At 40.9% G+C, this 19,056-nt stretch overlaps 1 protein-coding gene across 1 annotated transcript in view; it reads right to left on the reverse strand.

The window, feature by feature from the left end:
• Nucleotides 1–19,056, reverse strand: part of PIEZO2 (piezo type mechanosensitive ion channel component 2) — a 345,308-nt gene that overhangs the window by 139,932 nt on the left and 186,320 nt on the right. Inside the window, exon 5 of the mRNA XM_067014577.1 lies at nucleotides 9,629–9,791. Within this exon, the coding sequence (XP_066870678.1) occupies nucleotides 9,629–9,791 (163 nt within the window). The remainder of the gene's footprint in view (nucleotides 1–9,628; nucleotides 9,792–19,056) is intronic.

The raw sequence follows: 19,056 nt of genomic DNA on the forward strand, positions 1-19,056 counted from the left end.
ATGGAACATGGAGCCTCAGGTTTCTCTCACACCTAGAGGCTAAGGAAGGGTTCCCAGGGAAGTAAGCAGGATGACAACATCCTCATACCCCCTTGGCCTCACTACAGCTCAAGGAGACTTCCTAGGAAGGAGCCTGTGCACTCCTCAAGAGTCTCTATTTTTGCAACTGTCGCCCAGAGGACATGTCCAGATCTCCACATCTGGAGAAGAGCAGGGATTATAACTGTGTCCCAACGGGACTGTATATATCTGCATACTTTAGAAGCTGTTGCCTGAGAGACTGGCTTCCAATCAGCCTAAGTGCTAAATGAGAATCCTCCTCTCAGAACACTGACAGGTCCTGACACACCCTCAACAATGGGGCCATATCAAGAACTACAAAGATTTGAGAGACCACCAAGAGCTAAGGCAGGGTTGAACAAGAAGGATCATCCCTATGCAAGGCCACTCCTTCAAGACTGAGAGGCAGCAGTTTTGCCTACTACATAGAAACAGTCAGCAAAATGAGGAAATATGTTCAAAAAAGGGAAGAGAAAACCTCAGAAAAAGACCTTAATGATATGGAGATAAGTAATCTACCTGATAAAGAACTGAAAGTAATGGTCATAAAGATGCTCTCTGACCTCAGGAGAAGAATGGATGAATACAGTGAGAACTTCAACAAAGAGTATGAATATATAAAAAAAAGAACCAGTCTGTGCTGAAGAATACTATAACTGAAATGAAAAATACATGAGGGCTTCCCTGGTGGCGCAGTGGTTGAGAGTTCGCCTGCCAATGCAGGAGACACGGGTTCGTGCCCTGGTCCGGGAAGATCCCACATGCCGCGGAGCAACTAAGCCCGTGAGCCATGGCCGCTAGGCCTGCGCGTCCGGAGCCTGTGCTCCGCAACGGGAGAGGCCACAACAGTGAGAGGCCCGCGAACCGCAAAAAAAAAAAAAAAAAAAAAAAAAAGAAAAATACATGAGAAGTAATCAAAAGCAGATTCAATGACAGAGAAGAATAGATTGGCAATCTGGAAGACAGGGTAGTGGAAATCATCCAATCAGAAGACCAAAAAGGAAAAATAAATTTTTTAATGAGGATAGTTTTAAGGGACATCTGGGACAACATCAAGTGTACTAACATTTACATTATAGGGGTCCCAGAAGGAGAGAAGAGAGAAAAAGGGGCAGAGAACTTATCTGAAGAAATAATGGCTGCAAACTTCCCAAACCTGGGAAAGGAAACAGACACCCAGGTCTAGAAAGTGCACAGTCCCAAACAAGATGAACCCAACAAGATTCACACTAAGACACATTATAATCAAAATGTCAAAATTAAAGATAAAGAGAGAATTTTAAAAGCAGCAAAACAACTGGTTATATATAAAGGAACCCCCATAAGACTACTGGTGAATATTTCAGCAGAAACTTTGCAGACCAGAAGGGAGCAGCACAATACATTCAAAGTGCTGAAAATAAAAAACACAACCAAGATTACCCTATGCAGCAAGGTTATCACTCAGAAATGAAGGAGACATAAAAGGTTTCTCAGACAAGCAAAAAAGAAAGGAGTTCATCACTAAACCAACCTTACAAGGTATGTTAAGGGGTGATTTTCAACCTGAAAAGTAAAGGCCTTAACTAGAAATAAGAAAACATGTGAAAGAGAAAAGTCTCTCTGGTAAAGGCAAACATATAGTAAAGTTAGTGGATGAAACACTTCTAAAGCTATTATGAAGGTTAAAAGGCAAAAGTAAGGCTTCCCTGGTGGCGCAGTGGTTGCGAGTCTGCCTGTCGATGCAGGTTTGTGCCCAGGTCCAGGAAGATCCCACATGCAGTGGAGCGGCTGGGCCCGTGAGCCATGGCCTATGAGCCTGCGTGTCCAGAGCCTGTGCTCTGCAATGGGAGAGGCCACAACAGTGAGAGGCCCACGTACCGCAAAAAAAAAAAAAAAAAAAAAAGGCAAAAGTAGTAAAATCAACTGTAACTACAATAAGTATTTAAGGAATACACAAAATAAAAAGATGTAAAATATAACATAAAAAGCATAAAATGTGGAGAGGGGAGTAAAAATGTAGTGCTTTCAGAATGTATTCAAACCTAAGTGACTATCCACTTAAAATAGATTTTTAATACAGATTGTTATATGTGAGCCTCATGGAAACCAAAACCCCAAACCTTTAAATAGATAGACAAAAAATAAAGGGAAAGGAATCCAAACATAACACTAAAGAAAATCATAAAACCACAAGGGACGAGAACAAGAGAAGAAAGGAACAGAGAAAGCTTACGAAAGGGAAAAAATATATATGAGAAAACAACGAACAAAATGGCAGAACCTACCTATCAATAATTACTTTAAATGTGAATGGTCTAAATTCTCCAATCAAAATATACAGGGTGGCTGAATGGATAAAAAAACAAGAGACTCACTTCAAATCTAAAGACATGCATTGGCAGAAAGTGAAGGGATAGAAAAAGATATTTCATGCAAATGGAAATTTTTTAGAAAGCTAGAGTAGCAATATTTAGATAAAATACACTTTAAAACAGAGACTGTAATAAAAGACGAAGAAGGGCATTACATAATGATAAAGGGATCAATACAACAAGAGGATATAACATTTGTAAACATGCACCCAACAAAGGATCATGTAAATTTATAAAGCAAATATTAACTGACATAAAGGAAGAAATGAACAGTAATACAGTAATAGTAGGGGACTTTAATACCGCATTTGCCTCAATGGATAGATCAAACAGACAGAAAATCAATGACACATCACGCCAGATGGAAAACAGATATATATAGAACATTCCATCCCAAACTGCAGAAAACACATTCTTTTCAGGTGCACATGGAACTTTCCCCAGGATAGATCACATGCTAGATCAAAAAACAAGTCTCAATAGATTTAAGAAGACTGAAATCATATCAAGCATCTTTTCCAACCACAAAGGTAAGAAACTGGAAGTCAATTATGAGAAGAAAACTGGAAAAAACACAAACGCATGGAGACTAAACAACATATTACTAAGCAATCACTGGGTCAATGAAAAAATGAAGAGGAGATTAAAAAAAATACCTGAGGCAAATGAAAATGGAAACAATTTTCCAAAATCTGTGGGACACAACAAAAGCCGTTCTAAAAGGGAAGTTCGTAGTGATACAGGCCTACCCTGGAAACAAGAAAAATCTCAATTAAACAAACTAACCTCACACCTGAAGAAACTAAAAAGAGAAGAACAAACAAAACCCAAAATTAGTAGACTGAAGAAAATAATAAAGATCAGAATGGAAATAAACAAAATAGAAAGTAAAAAACAATAGAAACGATCAGTGAAACCAAGAGCTGGTTCTTTGACAAGATAAAGACAAGTGCTAAATCTTTAGCCAGTCTCACCAAGAAAAAAAGAGAGCGGGCCTAAATAAATAAAATCATAAATGAAAGAGGAGATGTTACCAAGAAGTACAAAGGATCATAAGAGACTACTATCAACAATTATATGCCAACAAATTGGACAACTTAGAAGAAATGGATAAATTCTTAGAAACACATAACCTTCCAAAACTGAATCATGAAGTAATAGACAATCTAAGAAGACCAAATAATAGTAATGAAACTGAATCAGTAATTAAAAATCTTCCAACAAACAAAAGTCCAGGACCAAAGAGCTTCACAGAGGAAATCTATTAAACATTTGAAGAAGAGTTAATACCTATGTTTCTCAAACTATTCCAAAACATTGATGAGGAGTGAATGCTTCCAAACTCATTTTACAAGGCCAGCATTACCCTGATACCAAAACCAGACAAAGAGGTCACAAGAAAAAATTAGAGGCCAATATCTCCAATGAACATAGATGCAAAAATATTCAATAAAATATTAGCAAACCAAATCCAACAATACAGTAAAAGGATTACACACCACGATCAAGTAAGTTTTATTGCAGAAATGCAAGGATGATTCAACATCCACAGATCAATCAACAAAGAATAAAAATCATATGATCATCTCAATAGATACAGAAAAAGCACTCAACACAACTCAACATCTGTTTACAGTGAAAACTCTCAACAAAGTGGGTATAGAGGGAACATACCTCAACATAACAAAAGCTGCATATGACAAACCCACAGCTTGCATCAAACTCAACAGTGAAAAGCTGGAAGCTTTTCCTCTAAGATCAGGAACAGGATAAGGATGCCCACTCTCATGACTTTTTTTTACACACAGTGTTGAAAGTCCTAGCCACAGCAATTAGGCAAGAAAAAAATAAAAGACATCCAAATTAAAAAGAAGTAAAACTGGCACTATTCACCCATGGCATGATACTATATATATAAAACCCTAAAGACTCCACCAAAAAACTATTAGTACTAATAAACAAATTAAGCAAAGTTTCAGTATACAAAATTAATATACAGAAATTGGTTGCATTTCTATACACTAATAACAAACTATCAGAAAGAGAAATTAAGAAAGCAATCCCATTTACAACTGCATCAAAAAGAATAAAATACCTAGGAATAAATTTAACCAAGGAGGTTAAAGACTTGTACTCTGAAAACTATAAGACACTGATGAAAGAAATTGAAGATGACAAAAATAAATGGAAAGATATACTGTGCTCAAGGGTTGGAAGAATTAGTATTGTTAAAATGTCCATACTACCCAGAGCAATATACAGATTCAATGCAATTCCTACCAAGTAGCAATGGCATTTTTTACAGAACTAGAACAAAGAATCCTAAAATTTTATGGAACCACAAAAGACCCCAAATAGCCAAAATAATCTTGAGAAAGAAAAAAGCCAGAGGTATCATGCTCCCTGATTTCAAACTATATTACAAAGCTAGAGAAATCAAAACAGTATTGTACTGGCACAAAAAACATACACATAGATCAATGGAACACAATAGAGAGCCCAGAAATAAACCCACCCATTTATGGTCAATTAATCTATGACAAGGGAGGCAAGAATATACAATGGAGAAAAGACAGTCTCTTCAATAAGTGGTGTTGAGAAAACTGGACAGTTACATGCAAAAGAATGAAACTGGACTACTCTCACACAATATGCAAAAATAAATTCAAAATGAGTTAAAGACTCATCCCACCCTAGACCTGGCACAGTGCTCCAAGCAGAGATTAGGCTCTGTAAAAAAGTTCTGATTGGAGTTAGCAACAGACAGATGGATGGGAGGATGGGAAAGGAAAGTGGTGGATTCCAGGGTAGGTACAGCACTGCTCAACCTTTTGACATTTAAATAATAAAGACATGTATTTTCTTTGCATCTCAGTTCATCACAAGTAATTATTTGGGTCCTGAACCTTTCAGGACACTTTTAGGCAACAGGAAGGGTCTGTGCACCCTTAGAACTGTGGCTTTTGTCATCACTCCCTGAATTCTTCATTTCTAGAGGGAGCACAGCAGTCAGAAGAGCTAAATTTAGCTGGTTCTCATAAAAGAAAACGGGTGGTTCAGGGTCAGTAATAATCTCTGTAACCAAAGACAAACAGAGACGGATGACCATGTCTTTGTGCTTGAAAGCCAGGATCTAGAAAATGTAAAGCAGGTGAGTCTGGACTAGATCTCAGGTGGGAACTGAGCAGATGCCTAATTAAAAGGTGACAATAAAGAGATTGATTTCTTCCATTCTTTGTTTCTTGCTCTTAAAAAAATAGTAACTTGAGCTTCAAAGTTGAAGTTTGACGTGCAGCCCAGCTCGCCATTTTCTGTGCCAGATGTTACAGTAGACTAATGAACATTAGGTATTAGAAAGGAGGGTGCAGATTTGAGGTTCCGAAGGAATTTCCAAATAACATTATCGGGACTTAAATGTTACATCACTGAATTTTTAATGGATGGGCAATGATTTATACTGGAATATTCTTTATATCCTTCATGTTTGATTTATCAGACTATTTAGAAGATGCCTCTTGAAGCAGACTAAGTTGAGACTAAAATTCCTATTTGAATAAAGATTTAATTTATCATAAATTTAGTTCAGCAGTATATTAAACTATTATTGGTTTTATAAAAATAAGGCCTGAAATCTCATTAAATAGCTAGAAAAACCTAGAAGTATATAAACACACAGATGCTATCAGCTTGGTAAAATTACTGATGTAATTGGTGTTTTATTGCACAGATAACCTTTCTACACAATTTAATTTTCATAACACAATTCACTTTTTTAAAGGCTTAAGAATCAGAATCTTTTTCCCAGTTATGATTTGTCTATCTGCTTCTGAATTAAAATGAACGAATAAACAAGACCACAGATACGTCAGCTGGAAAAGAACCTTTTATGGCACTTGGGGAGTTGGTTCTTGACTGAGGTCTGGTCTCTGTAAGATTCAAGAACAGAGGCAAAGCCTCCCACCCACGCCCCTGGGGGGTCTTAGGGGGAATCCTTGGGTTTGTGATGCCCTTTATTTTTTTTATTTATTTTTTTTTTTTTTGCGGTATGCGGGCCTCTCACTGTTGTGGCCTCTCCCGTTGCGGAGCACAGGCTCCGGACGCACAGGCTCAGCGGCCATGGCTCACGGGCTTAGTTGCTCCGCGGCATGTGGGATCTTCCCGGACCAGGGCACGAACCCGTGTCTCCTGCATCGGCAGGCGGATTCTCAACCACTGCGCCACCAGGAAAGCCCTGTGATGCCCTTTAAAACAGCAAACTTGAGCCTCATTAACAAGTCCATGAAGATTAGGGAAGACTCCTGAGCCTTCTCCAAGGATTAGTTGCTACTTTGAAACCATGCTAGATTTGAAAAGGAATTCTCCCAGGCACCAGAGGCTTGATTAATCTGCCATTTCTCCACTGAGATAAATGAAAGAAGCAACGCCAGCAAACACTATCCTTTCAAAGGATCTTTGGGACTTCCCTGATGGCGCAGTGAAGAATCCGCCTGCTAATGCAGGGGACACGGGTTTGATCCCTGGTCTGGGAATATCCCACATGCCGCAGAGCAACTAAGCCCATGTGCTGCAACTACTGAGCCTGCACTCTAGAGCCCGCAAGCCACAACTACTGAAACCCACGTGCCCTAGAGCCCTTGCTCTGCAACAAAAAGCCAACGCAATGAGAAGCTGGCGCACCACAACAAAGAGTAGCCCCCACTCACCGCAACCAGAGAAAGCCCATGCACAGCAACAAAGACCCAACGCAGCCAAAAAAAAAAAGAATTCAAAGGATCCTCAAAAACCAAGCAATCTAGAACACAAACGCCAAGATTTACAAGTAGCAGGAAGTATGCTAGGGATTTCAAAATAAAACAAATTCTCTTGCTTATTTCTCCTGGACATGTATTTCTATTCTTTTCAGACTCTAGCTAGATGGTTCCCTGGTAAGATGTATTTCCTCCTGGATTCATCTCAGAAGATTCACTCTAGCCTGCTCCCCTGGGCCATCTGGGGGCTGGAATGTACTAAGAGAATAGAACTTAATATCTAAATTAGACCCAAACACATTTAACCGAGAGGGAAATCAACCTCATAATAATGATATTTAGTATTTTCAAAGCCCCAATAAATGATGTTTAGAGTATCTACCCCTCTTTTCTTTATTGTTAAATAATGTCATCAATAATATATAGGGCACAGATATTTAAACAACTTTCAAATGGGAGACAGGTACCATAAGCCTGTCTTGGAGAACTGAGGGGAATCAGGAAGGAAACATGATTTTAGAATTAGTCAATGATATCGTGTCTCTTCTTCACCAGATGTGGGATATTGACCTTAACCTAACATCCCTTATCTTCTGTAGGTCAGTGTAGGTTTTCCTAGTTTTATGGCAAAAGAGAGTTTGAATTTGGAGACAGAAGTCCTTTTTATAGGAAGCTTTGTAATTCAGTCATGGTTGTCTGTTACTAAAGGCACAGAGGGGATTCTTTTACCAAGTGGGATGGCCTCAAACACACCCTCCAACTTAGCATTCTTTCATTCTACGAGACCCTGAATTTGAAATTTTTGAGATTGTTCTACTGCCTCTCAAACTGGAGAAGAGCAGAGGGAGAGTGGGTGCCCTTTATTATTAAGTCCTCACAACAATCTCTGCTTTGCAGAAAAAGCGAATAAACAATTTTCCCAACATCACACAGCCCACCTTAGGCGGCTTCCAAGTCTGACTTTAGAGTCCACTCAATTCCCAGTAAATATCCTTTACACTCCATCTATAATATGAGGATAACTGAAAATCAACCTCACTTTATAAATAATAATAATGAAAAACCCTAAGTCTGGAGAGCTTGAGTTAATGGATTTATTTTCACTGAACCTGGAATATTTGAGGTAATTATTTAAGCCAGCTGATTTTCAAAACTGTAAATATTATAAAATAAATTTCAAATGTAAAAATGGAGATTAAAAATTTTAATTGTCGTATAATTATAAAGCCAACCAGAAGAAAAAGCACCTTCATAGTTTTATCTATTTTCAGGACATCAAAAAGTGTTGTGTAGTTTGCAAACTTGAATGCAAGAGACGGGTAGTTATTACCTTGCTATAATTAATTTTTACACCATGTACCTTTTTTCACATTTCTCTTAAAAGTAGTAGAATATGGATATGCAATGTGATTGTATATCTTTTACCCATAAGGATTTTAGGCGATAACATCATTTCTAGTCTGTAGAGGTTAACTGAATCATATTCACTCTTTCTTCATTGTTGTATTTCTGATAAGTATACAAGGTAAAGTGCTGCTTATTTGTGAAATGTGTACGTCATCTGCTGTAACTGAGAATTTTCTTCCTTTGATAGCTTCGTGGTTATCATTCTCAATACAAGTAATTTAAAGTAACTTCAGTTTTATAGGTTTAATTTCTTGCCAAAGCTCATGAATGAAATATTTGGTACTTGTGTCAAATGTCCAAATGTACTCTGTTAAGGAACTTTCTTCACTGTAAATTTCATCTTTCAATTACCAAATCAATTACTTTTTAAGTCAATGTCACCTAGACTCACATAACAAAGTGCAGTTATTAGAACAAACAGGTCAGGGACAGAGTGACAGCTGTCCCACATGCTCCCATTCACCACAGAGTGAAATCTGCTGTGTCCCCTGGTCCAGCTAAAAACATAGCTAAAAATTCACATACGTTTTACTCATTCTTACACTTTTCCAAATACATATATTTTTTCTCTGGAGGGCTTTAAAAATACCTCGATGGAAGCATGTGGAGTTAACACACAGACTCAGGACAGCAAGGTGCACAGACTGGAAGCTTCCTTCAAGGTAGAATTAATTTTTTTCTCCTACAACTACCAGGTGTTACTTCTCTAAGAGCATGGCAGTAACGAAGGTATCTAGACCATAGGCTATGATACAAATTTGAAAGGTTCCCCATCTGAGTTAAGGGCAGGTGACAGTGAAGAGACACAGGGTCAAGCCCAGGCCCTTAGGGGACGACACCTCTCGCAGGGCAGCCCTCACGGTCTCCGAACTCGTCTTCCTCGAGGCCCAGGCATGGGTGAGAATGCCCACACGTGAGGACCACACGAGGGTGTGCCAAGTAACTGCCCAGCACGGGAGGGCATGCAGCACAGTGCATATCTCACTATTACACTGTCACAACCTACCAAGGTCAAGGCCCCAGAAATCAAAGAAGGAAGAGGCACAAAGTCAGATTTACCGATTCTTCATTCTCAAACTCCAGGTTATACTGCGCAGCTTCTTCAGTCCCTGGTTTCTGAACGATGTTCCTACAGACCAGCCAGATGGTCAGACTGGCTATGAACATGCCGACATCAGGCACAAACACTCGGATCCCGTTGCCAGCGTCAGCTCCCTTTAAGCTATGGAGGGGAAAAAAGCGGGGGGGGGGGGAGGGAATTTAGTTGTTGTCATGTTGCTATGGTTAAACCATCTTAAAGTATGTTTAAATCTTCTTACTAATTTAAAATAAAGAATGCTCAGTTTCTGCCCAGAAGGTACCAGAAAGCTTTTCACCAACCCCGGTCTTATGTAATCTACTAAGCTTCAGGAAGCTTCCAGGGAGTTTTAGAAATAGTATAAAGAAGCCTAAACCAATTCTCACTCCTAAAATGTGCTAATGAACTAACTTGTTATTAAATAAACCACATGTCCAGTACAGAGACAGGTGTTTGCAATCTAGCTGGAGCAGTTCAATACTAGATGTACACAAGCAGCTACGAGATATTGGGCCTTGGAAGTAAATCAAAGTTAGAAGGAAAAACAGAGAAGATGTTAAAGCAATCCTTGAACAGGAGCTCTTCATGATTTTGAATACTGGGTTGATTTTGTTTTCCATCCTGTTCCAAGAAAGATCGTTAACAGAGAACTCAGAAGATTCGGTTCCAGTGTCAGTAGGACCTGACAGCTGCCTTTCACTGGAGGCCTTCTCCACGTCCTGCGTCCTTCCTCTGCCCCAAAGAGATAACACTGTTCACCTTGTTTATCTCACTGGACTCAGATGAAAGTGACCCAATGTGTATCAGAGATAAAACTTGTTTACGGACAGGAAGCAGAAGATAGGAAATTATGCATGTACAGATACATAGTTTTCCATATACACTTCATGTGATGAAATACATACTGTAGTCATTTACATTGGATATGTGATATAGTGGTAAAAACATAATAAATAGCAAGACCCCATCACCTAGAAATAACCATGTTAACATTTTAGTAAACTAAAAAAATCATATGATATCGCTTACGTGTGGACTCTAAAAACATGATACAAATAAACTTATTTACAAAACAAAAATAGACTCACAGACATTGCAAACAAACTTGTGGTTACCAAAGGGGAAAGGCGGGGAAGGGATAGATTAGGAATTTGGGATTAACATATACACACGACTGTACATAAAATAAATAAGCAACAAGGACCTATTGTATAGCACAGGGAACTGTACTCAATATTTTGTAATAACCTATAATGGAGAAGAATCTAAAAAAGAATATATATGTATACATATATATGTATATATAACTGAACCACTTTGCTATATACCTGAAACTAATACAACATTGTAAATTGACTATATTTCAATAAATTTTTTAAAAATTAGTAATAATATCTGCCACTTACTGAGCAATTGCTTTGTGCTAAGAGCTTCGTACATATTATTTAGTCCAACCAATCACCATAAAGAGTTAGGCATTATTACTTATTCTCCTTTTACATATGAAAAAACTAAGGCTCCAAAAGGTAAACTTACTTCCCCAAAGTCATACAGATAGTCAGAGAGAGAACAGAATTATCCTCAAGCTCCCTGGAAGTGCAAAGTTTATGCTGTCAGCCACTGCATCCTCCTGTACGTATCCCCACAGCCTTCCCTTCCAGTCTTCCTTCTGTGCATGGACATGCATTCTTAGAGTTAACAAAACTAGGCTCATACTTTACCTATGGTTTTTGACAATGATTTGTTCATTTAATACATCACTCACATTTTTACAACTCACTGAAGATTTTTAAGCCTCACCACACTCACAGTCAGATAAGATTTACTTAACTAGTCCACTACTGTTGTACATTTAGAATATTTCCATCCACTTGTTACCATAATATAAATAAAAGTTAAATCTTCATTAAGTAGAGAGTCTTCTAATCCAAGATCTTCTAGGAAGAATTCCTTAGACCAGACTAACTGGCTTTTTATAAAAATGGTCTGGAAGAGGGCATCCCCTGTAGAAGCTTCGATTTTCCACACGACTCTAAACTCTTCTGAACAGAGAAACTTGAAAGTGATGAGACATCCCTTTACTTCCGTAAATAAAACACATGTGGTTGTGTGAAAGGTTTCTAAAAATGGCAAATTCCTTTCATATGGGTTAAGAGTAAGTCAATTATGAAAACTTCATCCAAACTTTATAATTACTTATGAAACTTATAATCCAGAATCGTAATAATGAAATCTGATGATTGATTTCATCATAATAAAGATGTAGAGGTTTGCTGTCTACTTTTAAAGTACATCTAATGTGATCAGACAGAGCAAAGGAGAATTACTATCACCAGAATGAGAACTTGGAGAGAGGCCAGAAAACAAAGGCCAGGCTGGGGCGGGGTAGGGACGTTTCCTGTGCGGGGCTGTCAGGGGAGCTGGTGGGTCCTTCCCGGGTGGATTTGGGGGGATAAATTATTGTAGCTCTTTTGTGGAAAATGAATTGACCACGGCATTTTATAAAAAGCACCAACCAAGCACACTGGAGGGGAAAGAGTTCTTACAGAAAGCCAGCAGCACTGGGCTCTTCCCACCTATTCTCTGCAGGCACCTCCCAATTTGCAAACAGTGGCTTTGAGGCTACAGCCCCAGCTTTGTGCTTCTTGGTCCCCAAAGAGACACTCGATAGCCCACATACACTCAGGGAGTAAATGAACGCAGCTTGCAAAAGCAATCCTCCACCTGCTGTGACAGAATTCAGCTCCTGGATCCAGGACTGGGCTGCAATCCGACTCAGAATGGAATCATTCAGCCACAGAGGTGCCAACCTATTAACTGCGGCTCTTGGGTCCCGAGCTAACAAAGCAGCACATTCATGGCACTGCCTAGTGGACACAATGAACCTTCAGAAGACGATAACACGGGCCGTGGACAATGACCAGGTCATAGTCCAACCGATATGTCCTGTGGGGACCATCTTATCACTAAAGTCTCCTTCTTCACTGTCTAGACCAGTGTCTACTGAGTTACATCAATCAAAGTGCTAGTCCTCAGGAATGCTGCAAATTAAAGCAAAACAAGACAAGATGAAAGGAGAAAAAAAACAGTTGCTGGTCAAATAAGTGTTAGAAAATCACAACGAATATTATTATAGTAAAGAACTTGAGAAGTTCTGTAGTAAAACAATACCTTTGAGCTTAATTAAGCCTCCGTTTCCCAAATTTATTTGACCACAAACCATTTCTTCGTTTTATCTAACACCTATCACATTCCGCCGAGCTAGTGCTCACGTCGCAAGCTTTAGAAAATGCTGACTCAGTGTCTCTTCACTGGTCTGCAGTTTTGATCACAATGAATGGACAATTTGGAAACTACTAACGTGTAGCTAATCTTTACACATTTGGTGTTGTTTGTTTTTTGCGGTACGCGGGCCTCTCACTGTTGTGGCCTCTCCCGCTGCGGAGCACAGGCTCCGAACGCGCAGGCTCAGCGGCCATGGCTCACGGGCCCAGCCGCTCCGCAGCAGGTGAGATCTTCCTGGACCGGGGCACGAACCCGTGTTCCCTGCATCGGCAGGCGGATTCTCCACCACTGCGCCACCAGGGAAGCCCTATACATTTGGTTTTGAATAAGCCCCTAATAATTGCAGTCAGTGACACCCCGTTCCTCTCCCTCAGCCCTCCTCCCATCTATCCACCCATTCACTCAGGAAGTCACTGCAGCCATGGAGCTGGAAGAAACCAGAAACGATCTAGTCCATTTCCTCATCTTGCAAAGAAGAAACCAACCCAGGGAAGGTTGAAGGCTGGACCAAATGCACTGCTGGCGGCAGAGCCCTTGTTGGGAGCTGCCACTCACTGCACTTGCCCCCGCTTCTACCTGGTGCCGCAGCTTCCCCCCAGTCACTGCTCCCACCGCAAGGCCCGATGGCCCATTCCAACCCCATCCCATGCCACCTCTGTGCTGCGCTGGACAAATCTGCTCCCAGATCCACTCTCCCTGCTTTCCTTCCCTCTCCTGTCTACTTCTCCACCTCCCTCTGGACACCCCCGAAGGCTCACCTTGCTGGGAGATCCCCCAAGGGAGTGCAGGGCTGGGCTGTGCCCACCAGGCTTCTCTTCTCTGCCTCCCGCTTAAATGTTGATGAGTTGGCAAGGTCTGGTCCTCACTTATATCTTCTAACTCCACATGGCAGACCTGAATGACACACCCACCGCCGAGGCTCCACTCAGCATCTGCACGGCGACTTACAAATCTGCACACCCAGTCCAAGCATGTCCCCAAGACCCATTTTCCTACTAGACATCTCCATCCAGTATTCGACAGCTCTTTACAACTAAATGCTATCTTTATTCCAAAATCTGCTCTTCCTCCCTTATTCCTCACCTTGAAAGATGGTGCTGTCACCAGTGTGGCGACCAGGACAGAACCTGGGCCCTGCCATCTGTCACAGGAAACCTGGAGATTCTGTCTCCATGCCTTTGTTTCTCTTCCCCGCCCTCCTCTTTTTTGGCTTCTGGATTATTGAACAGCATCCTTGTCACTTTGCCTCAGGGCATCCCCTCCGCTAAGCAGGCCTCCGCATTAGCACCCAAGCTTAACTTTTAGAAGCACAGGTTGGGCATGTCCACCGGCCTGCTGACGAGAGAGGTCCATAGTCCTGAGCACACCCGCGAGGCCCTCGGTATTGCAGGCCCGTGTACTGTGACTTCCTTGGACCTCAAATTCCACCCATGCTGACCGCATACGCCAGGACAGGCAGGTGTTTGTTCCTCCGAGTCAGTGTGCGATCTTCTCCCTTGGACCACCACGCCCTTCTCACACACGTTTCCAGGGCGTCCTCATCAGTCAAGACTCACCTCCCACACCTCCACCTCGAAGCCTGTCCGCCACCTGCCACCTTTCGATGCCTAAATGCCTATGTACACTTAATACTTTATGTCCCTAACTTGTTTGTGAATCTGTGTATCCAGGAGGACTATATGTGTGTGTGTGTGTGTGTGTGTGTGTGTGTATGTTTACATATTACATTTGTGTATGTGTGTGTGTGGGGGGGTACAGTGTGTGCTCTGAGTACAGGCTGGCAGAATTAATGTTATCTCCAAATATTTACTCTTGCCTTCCTATGACAGTAGTTTGTGCAAAGTACTGTTGAAGAATTAGATCTGCTGTCTGCCACAAAGAGCCCCATACTTTAGCTCAGGGAAGGTAAAGTACAAAGGGCAGGACACGTCACTGTGGTCTGGGGAATAGCTGAAGATCGAGGGGTTGATAAGTAACATCTTAATTATTTGGACACAATTTAATTTTCAAAATTAGAAATTATAAGCCATTCAGAATACATATGCAGTTTTATTAAATGCATATATTGGAGAAAGCATTTCAAGAAAAAGAAATATGTGTTGTAGCTAATGAACAACGAGTGGCTTGATTTGGTGGGATTTTTAATTTATTCATTCCAAAGATATTTATTGAGCCTCTAGCACGTGCCAGGCACTGTCCCTGGGCACTGAGTGTTGGTTATGAAAGTGTCTTAAACACAGAGATAAATCAGGAAGAGGGGTTATGGCCAGGTCCTCCCTACTGGACTCGGATTTCTGGCAAAGCATCCACATAACCAGAACGGCTGAAGGGTTTAGAGCAAATGAGGTCCTACCGTCATCACAGAACTGAGGCTGCAGAGGAAATCGTGAGCTGGTCTCGAGAAGTGGTGCCCAGAGGCGGTGTTTCCATGAGCGTGAGGTGTTGTGTGGAGGTGGCAGGTCACCCTGGAAGCCACGTGGTGTTTGTGCCTGAGAGAGAAGTCTTGACTGACAGGGTGGAGGTGAGAGTTTTCTCATATATGTTGGCTAAAGTCAACAGTGTAAATTAGATGGTCCAGGGACCACGCACAGCACAGAGTAAATACTTGTGGAAGCCTCCACGCACAGCACAGAGTAAATATTTGTGGAAGCCTCCATAAACGGATCATCGGTGTGCATTACAGAGCATTTAACAACAAATTAAATTTTATTTCAAATAAATTCTGCATTTGAAACCAGGCTGACCAGGTTATGGGTAGAAGCCCTATGCTAATAAATTAATGAGATCAATGAATACATTTCCCCATAAAATGTTATCCTACATAGCTTGACTTTCCAGGCTCAGCTCAATTACATTTTCCACATAGAAAAGCACATGCTAAACTACTTAAAACATCATGTTCTCTTCAACAGGCAGACATTTCCTTTCCAATCTGGTTAGAGTCACATTGATCCTATTTGTTCAGAGTGATTATCCCTCTTGAAAGGGGGTCAAGGAAGCTGGAAATTGGGAAAAACCTACATATCCATCGAGAGGAGAGAGAATATAGCCATAAAATACTATGAATCAATAAATCAGTGCAAATGTACATGTGACCATCTACATCAATAAATATGGATGCATCTCACAAACATACTATTACGCAAAAAGAAAAAAAAGAACTAGCAAACGTACAGAATATAGACCAGTTAGAGATTCACCCATAAAGAACTCCATGAAAGTCAGGAGACAGGGACTCAATCACCTGTGTTGGTCGTGCCCAGGTTCTTAAGATCCTTGAAAGCTGGTTAGTACATATAAAAGTATATCTTTAATAGTTCATATTATTTTTAAAAGCCAGAAGAGACATACTGCGCAGAATTCTTTGTGTAGAACACATCTGGAAAACACAAAGTCAATTATCTGCCTGTGAAAGATAATGACCAACTGATGCAGTCATGGCCATGATTATATTTGGTCTGATTGACTCATTAATCAAATTCAATTACCATCCTCCTATCCAAGTCCAGGGATGCAGTGAGGCAGGTGTGGATATTCATGGGCAAATCACTTTGCTTTTGTAAGTTTCCGTTTCTCACCAACAAAATGACTTCTTGGGGTCGTCCCAACTGTCAAGTTTCATTCTGACTCAGAAAATTCAAAATAAGGAGGCAGGGAAATGAAGATGGGGCAAAGAAAGAAGAGCATTGGAGTTTCAGGTATGGCTGAGAAGCAGACTCAGGAAAAAACACAACCGCCATCACCTTCAGAAGCTAGAAAAGAACAACCTCATTTATGCCATTCCTTTTGGGGAGCAAGTCCTTTGGTTCAGAGTTGGTAGGAAGGTCAACGTCAATTGAATTCCAATAAAATAATTAAAATGTCAAGTGAGCATTATTTAAATGAATACGAACTACTGAGATGGTTATACCTGGTTTTCTGTTGGCCTCTGGAGCCCAGGCACTGATGCTTGACTGCGGCTCCACAGAAGCGGAGCTGCACAGGCACAGGACTGCCCCAGGGCCTGCACCCGAGCTCCCATCAGGGCCCCACTTCAACTCCTAGATGGACTGGTTCAGCTCTTCTTTCCTCCAGGACCTTCACTTCCCCAGTAGCAGCACCCACAACTGTGCACAGTCTAGCTCCTGAAATACATTCTTTGACTCACACCAGCTCCTCACAAACCCTGACTGACCCACCCCCATGGTGATCCTCTAATTAGCTTGCACAGACCTTGCAGATGATAGCAACATGGGAAGCGAGTAAAATCTAACCTGTGTGAACTGCAGCCCTAACTCTGGAGCTGGGTGATTTACTCCAGACAATTGGAAGACACATGGTCTCGGGGTCTCCTCTGCTGGATCTGAAGTGTGAGGATTATGAATCTAATCTGCACGCATGTTTCTGCTGCAAAGCAGCCCTCACATGTCACTGTGACGTCTGCAAAGGCCATGCGATGTAAGCATTTGTCATCACTGCGCGATCCACTCACAGTGAGGCTGGCATCAACTTCCAGTCTCCCGCGCCCACCCCAGCCCCGCTTGCTGCCACCGTGCTGAGCGTCACCCTGCAGCTCAGCGTTCTCCCAGCTTCAGGCCATGACTAACTAGTTTATTATCAAATAAAGGCAGTGGCACAGACCAGCATTTTCTTTTTCATGAAACGTAGTAAAATAAAACAGGAGTACACTGCATGCAGTAAGATCAGCTATTGTTTTTTGAAACTGTATGTACTTGTGTTGTATTGGATCATGACATAAAGTGTACTGGTGTAGTCACAGTAAAAAAAAAAAAAAAAAATCTTCAAAATTACTCTCTAGCACAGCTCTGTTTTATCAAACAGGTAGGGCAGTTGTGTTGAGGACAGATGAAGATGACATAAATCCTTTCTCCAAATCTCTCGGAGCCAAATGTGTTGCAAAATTCATACTTTTCCAGATGTCAGGAAGGTGCCTCTTACAAGATGATGTAATGGTGGCAGCAGGCACGAGGGCAGTGTCCCCCTCCTGCCCCATCCCGTCCCAAGCACACATGCCTGTGACCCTTCACACTCAATGCAATGGTCTCGCCTTGGCCCCCAGGTCAGTTCAGGTCAGGTTTTGCCAACAAGAAATTAGGCTAAAACATCAAGTTTTCAGAGCATTTTCAATTTTGAGATTGCCGACGAGGGATAAGGTTCTTTACTCAAGCACATCATAAAAAACTAGAAATACTAAGCTGTAAAACAAATCAAAATTGTTCCAGGAATAAAATATTAATCAAAGGAGTGAAAAAAATTTCTGAATTTTTACCTGTCAAAAGATGCACCCTATGTTCAGTAAATCCAAGAAATGAAAATATAAATTTGTAAGGCATGAATTATAGCGTGTTGGCCCACACTGCAAATAGAATTGCCAAAGCATCTCTCTAAATATAGTTTCCCATGCAGTTAAAATGTGATTTAGTTTTCAAAGTTTTTTCAGAAAGCATTTCAAGTAATTTAGGATTCACTGACTGAAGGCAGACTAAAAGCAGAGGACATAATCAAGAGACACATCAAAATATACATCCACACAAAGACCTGTAGGCAAAGGTTTAGAGCAGCTTTATTCATGATCACCAATAGCTGAAAAGAACCCTAACATCTACCAACTGGTCCCTGGATAATTGTGGTGATCCATACAATGTAATATGATTAACAATGAAAGTAAGGATACTTTCAACTCAATGGATGAACCTGAAAAGCTTTATGTTAAGTGAAAGAAGCCAGATACAAAAGGCCACAGACTGTGTGAGTCCATGAGTCCAAAGGCAGGGGATTTATGACAAAGGGACAGAAGGACGCTTTCTAGGATGATGAAAATATTATAAATCTTGAAATGGTGGTGATCACATGACTGCATATGTGTGTGAAACTCATAGAACGACACACTTAAAAAGGGGAGAATTTCACTGGCTGTAAATTACACCTTAGTAAATCAGATGGGGGAGGCACTGGAGTAACAGCAGTATGAAGTGTCAAGGGCAATAGAGGGGAAACCCCAAATCTGAGACAATGTAAACGGAGAAACAGCAGCAAGCAAACCTAACAAGCACTTGATACAAATGTCATGTTTTAAACCAGATGCGTCTATAAATATGTAACGGTTGAAAATGTACTGAATGGC

Source organism: Kogia breviceps, chromosome 15, assembly GCF_026419965.1.
Source record: "Kogia breviceps isolate mKogBre1 chromosome 15, mKogBre1 haplotype 1, whole genome shotgun sequence".
Classification (NCBI taxonomy): domain Eukaryota; kingdom Metazoa; phylum Chordata; class Mammalia; order Artiodactyla; family Physeteridae; genus Kogia; species Kogia breviceps.